Raw genomic sequence first — 12,086 nt, 5'->3', positions numbered from 1 at the left:
CCATTGAATGGCGGAGCAGGCTTGAGGAGCTTAATGACCTAATCCTGTTCCTGTTTCTTATGGTCTAATGGTGGGATTTCCAGCTAAACCTTGGCAGCCTCCTTAGTGAGTGGTCTATAGCACTATGATATGTGGTACAGGGCACTATGTTCTCTTTGGTAGGGAACACCAGTGGCAGTAATACCCTTGCAGGAATGGCACTACAAATGTGCCACTTCACTCCCCAGGTCGGGTCTGCCTCCTGGCACTGGTTTCTCCCTAACCAAGCCTACCTCTTCTTTGAAGACCCCTCTACAGGGTGTTGTAGCCTTAGCAATAATTATTGCAATTGGTGGCACTGGTAGGCAGACAAGCAAGCAATCCTCTGATTGGGTCTACAGTTCTTGGGACTGAACTGCCTTCCTCGATTGGATGACAGTCCTGGCAGTGGCTTGTTCAATGAGAATCAACAGGAAATTGCTAACCTAGGATCTCACCACATGACAAATTGAGGTCATCCTCTGAGTTCACTTACAGGATACAAACATCATGAAGAAAATTCAGTCCCTTGACATTAAATGCAAACATCAGAGCTTGTGACATCAAAGTAATGATAAATTGTTGGCACCCCATATATCAACAACCAGAGTCTACTGCGTGCTCAATGAAAGCCCTGATTGACACCAATATCAACTCAACTTTTGGATGTCAGGATATATAGACTGCATGGAGACCACTTGGCTTTTCTTTCATTTCTTGTAAGAGTTGTGCAATTTTTGATTTGATCTGAATCATACAACCAATCAGGACAATAAAATGTACCAATTGTTTGCTGATGGTTGCCTACTGTTTGCACTTTGGTTAAAGGTAGTTTGGCATCCTACACATTTTAATGCTTTTAATCATTTCAATTTTAAAATAACATTAATTTCTGCGTGATTGTACAGAAGCTTCCTCCCTTAACTGGCTTTAAACGAGTGTAAGCTTTTTAGCCATCTGCTTTTGGAGTTGTAATACGCACGTGGACATTAGTTCATTTCTATTTTATCTACCAATTGCAAATCTTTTTAAATAAATGAGTTTTATTATTTTTATGGAAAAAAGGAAATTGGAATTACACTGCTGGTGAAAGGATTGGAAAGACAATGGTACTCACGAATCATCTGTTTAATCTTCACTAATGTCTGAAGTTAATTTGTGATCAGACACTCTGAAAGCAAACTGGAAAACTGGAACATTTTAACAGTAGCACTCATCACTGCTTCCTTCAAGTATATAATCCCTGTGAGAGATGAGCTATCTTTCGTTTAAATAACCCTGGTGCAGAAAGAAAAAAATTGCAGGCTATCTGTGAGACAGCACAAAATTTAATTAAGCTGTTATTAGCTGCACACAGATTTTTCTAAGTAATGTAATCATGGTTTCATGCTACTTGTAATCCAGCAGCTTTGGCAGTACTATCTTATTTACCCCAAAGACAAAAAAAACTGCTTAAGCAGCTGCTGCAAGTTAATATTCTGTAGATAGCAGTACCAAACTAGCTATGTTTCTAATTGCGGAAGTCCCGCATCTCTCATGTCATGTATTTTACTTACAGTTTATTTAATTTTTGCAACTAAATTTATTTAAATGCTCTGGAGCTGCATTTCAAGGGAATTCGACCATTCAGGAACAGACAGGATAATATTACAAGTATTATAGGGAGATGGCAGAAATATTGAAGAATTATTTTGAGTCAGCATTAAACAGAGAGTTTGAACGGGGTAGTCATGACATTAAATAATGAGATGAGCAATATGAAAAGTACAATTAACATAAAAAGAAATGTGTTGAATAAACTGATTGACAGCTGGGAATAAGAAAAAAAACATACTTTCAGTATCCCAGGCAAAACATTCTTTCCTATTTGCTTGTCATGTGATTTGCAATGACATTTCCTTAGTAGCTGCACAGGATGTTGCTTTCTATAGAATATATGCTTGTTGGGGAGGAGGCATGATGGGAAACATTGCTAAATGAGGGACTTTCCCATGGCATAATGGAGCGGGCTAGCAGGGCACAGATCTAAGACAAAGATGACTGTCTTCATTCCATTTCTGTCTCCATAAATCTGAAACAGACAGCACGATGGCACGGATCAACCTTGTCCTTCTTTGGGTCATCGTGTTTCTGAGAAGAAACCTAACGCATCGCCTGCTGCAACACCAACACAACCAGGAGCAGGGACCAGCAACAGCAGCAGACCAGACCTGCAGAGACACAACTGTCTGTGCAAGAGGAATAATATGATGGTGCATGTTGGCCTAACAATGCATCCAAACACGTTGATGCAGCTATCTGTAGATGACAGACAGGCAGTGTAGAAGATACCTTGGGATGTCCCAGGCAGTTGCCTCTTACAGCTGTCACGGCTGAACACTCAATGATGCCTGCATCTTTCAACGCTACTCAATTCATATAGAGATGGTTGGTTAGTGATCAGGGTTAATTTTCATATCTTGATTCATGATGTCTGCCAGTAATCCTCAGGCTGACTGTGAGGACAGGAACGTGCTTTGACAAAGACCATTGTGGAGCAGGCCATAGGCCACATGTAGATAGGGATCATGGCCTGGATAATGCAGGCAGTTCAGGAAGCATAACCTAGACAGAGTGTCCTTACCACAGTGGTTTGCTGCATTCTCCATAACCTCACTTGATAATGGGAGTATATCTTGGAAGTGGAAGAGAGAGGAAGAGATGGATGAGTTAGAGGGCACCTTTAAAGAAGGAACTGAAAGTGAGGATGAAGAGATAGCCCAGGAGGGTTCTCACAGACAGGGCAGCAAGTGAAAATCACATAGTTAACCACTTCCAGGAGGACTGAGTTATATGAACATGTTTTTTTTAATGTTCAGTTTGCTATAGCTGGATGGGAGGTCACTGTATGCTTGATGCAGCATATCTCATTGACTGAGAAGAAATTCATTTCACACTATTTTTTGGAATAAAGGTTACATTTTTAAAAATTTATGAATGATGCAATAATTTTATGTGACAGGAAGATTAAATGACAAACCTAGGTTTTGTAGTAACTGTGAATGGCTATATCTGCTATACAGTAGGTGCTGGCATGAACAGAGGTCCATGGAGATTGCAAAATTCCGAGCCATCTCTCCACTTAAGAGAAAACAGAATAGAGAACATTCACCCTGGACAAGGGTCCCCAGTCTCTAACATTCTACTTGATCTCATTAATCATAATCTTAATTCTCTATCTTTGCAGACCTGTGAAAGGTTCCCCACTATCTGCCCCTTAGGAACACAGAGTGCCTGGTCAGGGGTGCATTGTTTACTGCATGAACTGAGAATGTTGTAAAAGCCCCAACTAGGGAAACCAACTTTACTTTCCACAGGCTATACCAGCTACTTCTTTGCATCATTCCATTAATTGTCTGTGATGGACATGGTGTATGTTTGTCCCAGGATTGCTATTCTGCTGTTGAACTCATCAGATCAAATATGCTTGTCTGAATGCTACCTCTGGAGCTTTGACTGCAAGGTAATAATATGAGGTCTATCATTTGCAGGTCATTTGGACCACCTCATCTCCTAGCCCCAGATCGAGCATTTCCACCCTTCTATTTGGATTGAGATGTAGTGGTTAAGAAAGTGTAGAATGCCCCTGCAGATTAATCCTTAATTTTGCTGTAATCATTTGAAGTCTAGAGAATATCCTACGATGCATGATTATATCATATTTGCTTTTCAACTTTAACCAAATAGATTCTGTCACTGCGTGTCAAGGGTAGCTTCTCTTTCCTATTTCTTCCCTAATTTGTAATGCCACCTCCAGTCCTTTTACTCCTTGCCTATCTTTTCAGAACACTTTATATCCTTTCACATTAAGCATCAGTCCTCACCATTTTAAGTCAAGTTTCTGTTTTTACCATTATGTCTGATTATAGATATTTTAATCACCGCATTCAGAGATGTTATTGCATACTTCTGGAGCAGGTGGGGCTTGAACTGAGACAATCTGTTCAAAGATGGGGAGATTACTGCTGCACCACAAGACCCCTCAGTCGTATTTGACTACATCTCTTTGTAGTCATCATCGTCCTTCATTGTTAGGTTCTATATATTAGTTTCTATTAACTTCTTCTCTGCTAAAAGCAACGCTCACTTCTTCCTACATTTTACTCTCATTTTTACTTGCATCTGCCCATCTACTCATCTCAATTTAGTTTAATTCTTCCTCAATCACATTAGTGATACCCATTGGAAAAATGTTGGCCCCAGTCCTGTGCATGTACAATCTGCCCATTTTAAATAGTTGCCTCCTGCCCCAGAACTGCTCCCATAGACCCACGACCCTGAAGCCAGCCCTTTGCACTACAGTTCAAGCCTCATGCACTGATACTTTCTATTTCCCGATTTTCACTCTTGCTAGTGTATGACACTGAGAATAATTCTGAGATTGCTGTCTTTAAAGAGCTACTTCTTAACTTTCCTCAGCTCTCAAAATTCTGGCCATACAACCTCAATGCCTGTCCTTTCTCTATTGATGTTGTTACTGAAGAGTATTGCAACTACATGACTGATGGCTTATTCCCCCTTGAGAATATTCTGCATTCTTTCAGCTCTAGGAGGTAAATCACAATGCAGATCTCTAGATGATGGTTACAGATAAGCCTACGTGGTCCTACCTTTGGAATATTGTGTAATATCAGCATTTCTCTGTTTTGAGGTTTCCCCTGTGCAGTTCTTTAACCGTTGCTTCATTGTTAGGACTGTACTCTTTTCAAGGTTTTGTGTTCAATGCCGAATACAAGTTTGAGAATGGCACAGGCCCTGAAGAATCCTGCTCTTCCTGGTCTTATGACGGGCATCTGTCTGTGATCCTGAATTCTCTTTTTCTGTGGAATGGCCATTTTCTGGACAAGACAATTCAGAATACTCTCAGCCTTCCTGGTGATTCATAGCCTCTGCACACCCGGTCAGAAAGTTTTAGCACCAACTGGAACAGCTGGGTGCATCTCCTATGAACATGGCTCCCAAGATTTTTAATCTGCCATGAAGTAGAAACATGGTGCAGGAATTGGAAACAACTGTTCTTTGATGTCCAGTCATAATCTGCAATAAATTCTTCAATGCCTTTTTTTAGAATCTATTTAGTATCATGTTTAAATGATTAATTTTAACTATTGCATTCTATGTTTTAAGTCATAGTCTCCCATTGTCTCACACTCTCTCTGATTCCTTCTAATTTTTTAAAATAGTAAAAGAGTATCAATTTCCCTCACTGCTAAAAATTTCCTCTTGCACCTAATGCCCTAAGCTTGTATTCTTTGAAGAAGTATTTTAGAGCATTACACCCTGTGCTGTTTAGAAGCAATATTTGACTGTCTGAAGAGTATTGTGAAGACAACTGCTCGGAAAGGGCCAAAGTGATGGCTACCAGTTGTAAGCTGCAGGGCATACACCTTGCCATGAGGTCATTTCACTTTCTCTGGCACGGGATCCAGATCCTGGGGGTTATATACCCATGTCACCACTTGTATATTATCAAGGTTGCTATACATCTGATTTGACTGATGCTAGTTCACAATGTGGTTAATTACAGAAATGTACACTTTGTAGAACCTAGCAATGAATATATGTATGTTCTTTGAATGTTGCTCAAGTCTTTTCAGGATCTTCTGCCTCTATTTTTCAGAGTAAGTTACTTGATTCTCCAACTCAGATTAATGAACTAACTGATGCAATGCACACAAATTGCTATTAAACATTGCACCCAGCACCAATGTTGGCTATTTACAGCCTCAAAGACTTTCTCAGTGAGGTTCGCTGGCCTCCTCCTGTCTTCTTCAGGGAAGTGAGCTTCTTTCCATATCCTCATGACATGAATCATCACCTCTGGGAATAGTCCATGAAGTGGGGGTGGGGGGGGGGGGGGGTGGGGGGGAGAGGGGAGGGGCACATCACACTCTACAAGTAAGCAAATCCCAGGTGTGAGGTTTAGGATGCATTCTTGAGCACTTAGTCCTTGATAGAATATTGGGACCATTTTCTGACCAGGAGCCTGATTTCTCAAGGGGCCAGGGTGTGGGGTACAAGGGCACACCAGCACTTACTGTTTTGCAGCTACAACTACAATAAAAATGGAGAGGAACTTGAGCAGAAATAGGCTGAATTTAAAACTACAGGTATTGACTTAGGAGTTTGCGATGACTGCTGTGATGTACCCAGTGGAATCACCAATTTCCTTGTAAAGCTCAATGAGTATGAGTTTACTTGTTACAGACAATGCGTAATAACATTTCTGAGCAGGTTGATTAGAAAAATAGGTTAAATGAATACAAGACAAAGCAGACCTAGGAACAGGTCTGCAGAACTGCCCGTCCCAGGCCAGGATAACCCACATATGTTACAAGTACTGGTTCTATTTTGGTGTTCAATAACAAATGATATTCGTTTCCAGTCAGGTTTCCTGAGTTAATAGAGAGCTTTATTCTTGCAATGTGTAATTCTGTAAATAAATTTGCATTTATATAAAGGCTGGCTACAATTTTATCCTTCACAAAGTGACTTTTTGGCTGAGAGGCTCATAATATTGGTATCATACAATTGTTACCTCAAGGGGAAGGTTGAAAAGTAATATGGAATAATGCCTTCAGACGGAAAGCTAAACACATTTTGGCCATTGTGAAACATGCTATATAGCAAGTGTAAATTGTCAAGTTATGATTATCCACCAATGTTTTCGTAATAGATTGCTCATTAGAAAAGTGATGTTGTTATATCTGGACAGTTATTTCCCTAAAATGGTTACAATGGAGAAAGAAGATACAACCTTTCTGCAAGAAATAAATTTAAAGCATTTTGTCAGATGGATACATGCCAACAATGTAGGAACAGCAATACAGTTCCAAATCAGTGTGTGGTTTAGAGAGGAACTGGCAGCTCATGAAGTTTCTTTGCATTTGCTGCCCTTCCAGCTGGTGGAGTTCAGGAGTTGAGAGTAACCTTGACAAGTTACTGCAGTGCAGCTTATAGCTGGCACACACTGCCACCAATGGGAAAGTGGCAAAGGGAAGTGAGCTTTGTAGGTGATGGATAAGGTGCTAAGCAAATAGGCTGCTTCCTCTTAGATGTTATTGAGTTTTTTTGAGAATTGTTGGAGCTGCTCCCATTCAGGTAAATGGAGAGAATTCATCACACTCCTGATGTGTGTCTTGTAGTTGGTGGACTATCTCAATGGAGATAAACAGGAGGTTGGAAGAACACAGCAAGCCAGGAAGCATCACGAGGTAAAGAAGTCGATGTTTCAAGTTGAGACGCTTCATCAGGATTGGGGAGAGGGAAAGGAGCTCAGAAATAAATAGAGGGAGGGGGTGGCACTGGGGGAAAGGTAGGTGGGATAGCAATAGGTGGACGCAGGTGGGGTTATTTGTGATAGGTCAGCGAGAAGGGTGGAGTGGATAGGTGGGAAGGAAGATGGGCAGGTGAGGTTGGGTCAAGGAGGTGGGGAGGAGAGTAAGGGCTTGACATGGGATGAGATTGGGGGTGGGATGATAGAGAAGCTAGTGAGGCAGGAGGTGGAATGGAACAGAGTAGGTGTAGCTGGTATTGAGTTCTCTGGACTGTAGGCTGCCCAGATGGAAGATAAGGTATTGTTCCTCCAATTTGTGGTCTGATTCACTGTGGTAATGGAGGAGGCCGAGGATGGACATATCAGAGAGGGAGTGGGAGGGGGAATTGAAATGAGCAGTGACTGGGAGGACAGGCTGACCATTTCAGGCCCAGCAAAGATGCTTGGTGACCCTAAATGATTGTTCCTTTATCGTGATTCCCTCAATGGGGGAAACAAAATTTCAATATCTTCCCTGTCACACCCCTTCACAATCTTGTATGTTTCAATCACATCATCTCTCATTCTTCTAAACTCCAAAGAATTTAAGTCCAATTCCTCAGCGTCTCATCACAGAACAATCCTGTCAATCCAGGGACCAGTCTAGTGTAACTTTGCTGTATTGCCTCCAAGACAAGTATATCTTTTTTTAATTATAAAGAGCAAAAACACTTCCTGATGTTGTCTTACCAAAGCCTTGTACACTTGTAAAAATATTTATTTATCCTTCTGCTGAATTAAACATAAGAACATAAGAACTAGGAGCAGGAGTAGGTCATCTGGCCCTTTGAGCCTGCTCGCCATTCAACAAGCTCATGGCTGATCTTTTTGTAGCCTCAGCTCCACTTACCCGCCCTCTCACCGTAACCCTTAGTTCCATTATTGTTTGAAAAATTATCTATCTTCGCTTTAAAAACATTTACTGAGGAAGACTCAACTACTTCATTGGACAGTTAATTCCATGGATTCACAATCCTCTGGGAGAAAAAGTTCCTTCTCAATTCAGACCTAAATCTGCTCCCCCTAATTTTGAGGCTATGCCCTCTTGTCCTAGTTTCACCTGCCAGTGGAAACATCCTCTCTACTTCTATCTTATCTATTGCCTTCAAAATTGTATGTGTTTCAAAAAGATCCCCCCTTCATTCTTCTAAATTCCAATGAATATAATCCCAGTCTACTCAGTCTCTCATCATAAGCCAACTTCCTCAACTCTGGAATCAACCTAGTGAACCTCCTCTGAACCCCCTCTAGTGCCAGAACATCCTTTCTCAAGTAAGGAGAACAAACCTGCACACAGTACTCCAGATGTGGCCTCATCAGCACCTTGTACAGCTGTAACATAACCTCCCTAGTTTTAAACTCGATCCTTTTAGTAATGAAGGATAAAATTCCATTTGCTTTCTTAATTACCTGTTGCACCTGCAGACCAATCTTCTGTGATGCATGAACAAGGACATCCAGGTGCCCCTGCACAGCAGCATGCTACGATTTCTTACCCTTCAAGTAATCGTCCTTTTTACTGTTATTCCTACCAAAATAGTCACTTTCTTTCTGTACAAAGATGCTACTTCCTAAACAGGCTTGACATGTTGATGTGATGATTCTAGTGCATAGCTAAAGACAGCGTACTTACTGATTTTGTGTACTGGTTTGCTTCTCACTTTTAGTCCGCACTACTGGTTAGTAATATTGTGATAAAGGGAGCCAATTGTCAGTCCACAGCCTCTCCATTGGTGTGGCCTCAAACATGCTTCCTCATAGTAACACACGGAGACCATGTGCCATTTGGTTACTATGTGCACAAGATGCTGAAATAGGGTGCAAAACCATTCTGCAGGATAATGGCTCCTTTCTGGACGTGTAAGGTATCGCTACACAACTGTTGTTCACTACTACTAGAATATAGCCATCAAGTCCAAAAATGTCCTGTGTATGACAGAAATAAGTATTGTGCTATCTGTATTTGAAAGCCAGTTATGATGCTAGGTATGAATGTAATGCATGCCAAAAATTGGTGGATCATATCAAATAGCATGTTCCTTCAGCTGCTCACAGCAAGGAAGGTACTAGCTGTACTCAGCCAGACCAAACTTGCAAAATACATGACAAAGTGTCCAAAATCAGATGTCATTCCATAATTGGACATGCTTTTACTAAATCATCCTAACTGAATGAAATCTTAAGCTGCTGACCAATTCAGGATTGTCTATCTGGCTCAGAGGATGTGAACTAGCATGTACATATATTAATACAAAGGGACCTCTTCTTTTCATATCAAAAGTACATGGACACACACTGTGCCTGTTCCAATTCAATAAAATAGGTGCTGGCCATTCTCTGATACATTTCTCAAGGCAATGCCTTGAGCAATCAAGGTCAACCTATCTTGTTTAATGTGTAAACAAAACTTGACAGAGCTACATGTCAGTCATCATTAATTAGTACATGCTTCATGACAATGCGTCTATCAATCAGAATCCACTTGTCAACCAATGAGCACCATCCTCTCATATTGAATAAGTGTTGATTTTTCTTTGTATGTATATTTCTTGTGATTTGTCCTGATGTGTGCAAGATGAACAGCTTCAATAAAATTAGTCTTTTTCTAGCAATGCGCATTTTTAAAAATTTCACTTGACTTTACGTCAGGATGGTTCCAATAGCTTTACATTGTTTTATGTCTTCATTCCAGGTGTAAAATTAATGAAAAAGGAGAAGCGGGCAGTGTTTGCAGAAGATGATGAAAAGGACTGAGAAAAAATAAGTAATTAACCATTCCACAGTAACAAAGAGTCATTGGGGTTCCCTTGTGCTGATATCTTTGTGTGTGTTTGTTTTCTTTTCCTGCATTACTAAATATTGTTCACATAAATCATATTGTAATCAAAGTGGTAAACTTTGTTGAATTCAATTAGAAAATTATCTGTCATTGGCATAGTCAGTTCAAGATTGCTGTTACATTACCATTTCCTGTACTAATCATTAGATTAAAGAAGACTCTGTAAAGCTTGGAAGGTTAAGTCAGTCATTTAACACATCAAAATGGGCAGAAGTTCAAAATCTCTTGTCAATTTCAATAATCATATTATAATGGTTTATACTAGATTAACTATGTCTTCAATTCCTTCGTTGTTGATAAGACTCTGTCCTTTAAAGAAAACTGAGCATTAAAGAGACCAGCTTTATCCAAGTGTTCATGTATATTACATTAGTTTATCCAGGAGCTGTCTCTTCTACTTTATTCAGCATTATCAGTCAGCCGGGTACTCTGGTTTGATGATTATAATTTTTCAGACACATTTTAAAATGTTGAAAAAAAACCTGTACCTTTGCCAGACCTCTCTGAAACTTCTTAAAGCCTTTGAAAAAGGTGAGTCACATGGTTGGATATCTAGTCAGGCAATTTTGAAGAATCCGTTGCACTGATATCTTGGGTGCTTACTCAGTTATGTAATATGATCTTATTATGAATGTAGGGCTGAGTTCCAAGCCTCGCTAATAGTCTTAGGTCAGCAGGAGTTACTGGCATAGCTGTGACTGGACTGTGGGCTTTGTTTTATGAATAGGTATGTGAGCAGACAATAAGATTAAATATTTTGAGGAGATTGTCTTAATTTTGACAGGTTAATTAGTGATATAAATAAGGGCAATTTCAATGCTTCTGTTTTGATTGGTAGCTTCATAAGGGGTATTTTCTTTTCAAGAGAAGTTTCTACAGTATTTTAAAGACTACCCAGTGTTATTATATGTCTCAATGAGTTCTGTGCATGGAATATTTCTTCTTTTTTTTCATGGGATGTGGGGATTGCTGGGAAAACCGGTATGTATTTTCAATGGCTAATTGGGCTGAACATTTCAGATTGCACCAAGGAAGTTGATTTGACTCATGCTGATCTGACATTTTTGCTGTTAAAAACTAAACCTTTTTTTTGCTGCTTCCATGAGCTGCTGAAGGTTTGTGTTTGGTTTCCCAAATAACTGCAAAAATCATCTGTGGTATTGAATTAACCTGGCACATTCTCGACCATATCATTTGTATGTTGATAAAATATATCTTGGCTATAATGGATCATCCAAATAGCAATGCTGAGAAAACAGTATCTCTAGAAAGGTGTTTCAAAAACTACCTGTTCCTGAGACTCTTGGGAAAAGTGTACTGACAAATATTTGTTCTTGACATCAACCTTGGTAAAATGCTTCACACCTTCCAGGGTAGCAAACCTAAGTGGGGCATCTTTTTTAGTGCAATGTCCAGTTGTCTTGCATGTGAAGATGCACATGGAGTACCATCTTTCTTCAAAACATAACAGCTAGAGCCTCCCTATTAAGTTTGACTTTGTAGAGGATGCTGTCTTGAACCATTGAATCCCAATCCAGCTTGTGCATTTCCTAAATGTGAACACTACACTTACAACAAGAGTCGATGGATATTATTTTTCAGATGTAAATAACATCGCCTTTAAATTTTAGTCCAATGTCCTCTTATAAAACATAATTTATAAGTGTCACAAAAGTATTGAACAATATTTGGAAGATAAGGCTTATCACACCTCATACATGCCTGGAGAGTTTGCTGTTCTCGTTGAGGGCTGTAATATTATTTACAGAGTCACGCACTTTTCGATGATGCTGGCCTGTTACAACTGCTTCAAACTTGTGTTGTCCTTCTAGAAATGTGCTGATGGTGAAGTCTTTAGGTGTGTCCAGAAGTACT

The 12,086-nt window shown here is 39.9% G+C and overlaps 1 protein-coding gene across 1 annotated transcript in view; it reads left to right on the top strand.

The window, feature by feature from the left end:
- Nucleotides 1-10,562, top strand: part of ppp1r17 (protein phosphatase 1 regulatory subunit 17) — a 35,237-nt gene extending 24,675 nt beyond the window's left edge. Inside the window, exon 4 of the mRNA XM_072571042.1 lies at nt 10,065-10,562. Coding sequence (XP_072427143.1) covers nt 10,065-10,126 — 62 coding nt within the window. The 3' untranslated portion in view covers nt 10,127-10,562. The remainder of the gene's footprint in view (nt 1-10,064) is intronic.
- Nucleotides 10,563-12,086: the final 1,524 nt, after the last annotated feature.

Source organism: Chiloscyllium punctatum, chromosome 5, assembly GCF_047496795.1.
Source record: "Chiloscyllium punctatum isolate Juve2018m chromosome 5, sChiPun1.3, whole genome shotgun sequence".
NCBI lineage: Eukaryota > Metazoa > Chordata > Chondrichthyes > Orectolobiformes > Hemiscylliidae > Chiloscyllium > Chiloscyllium punctatum.
Note: the sequence above shows the minus strand (reverse complement) of the source record. Positions and strands in the feature narration are given on the sequence as shown.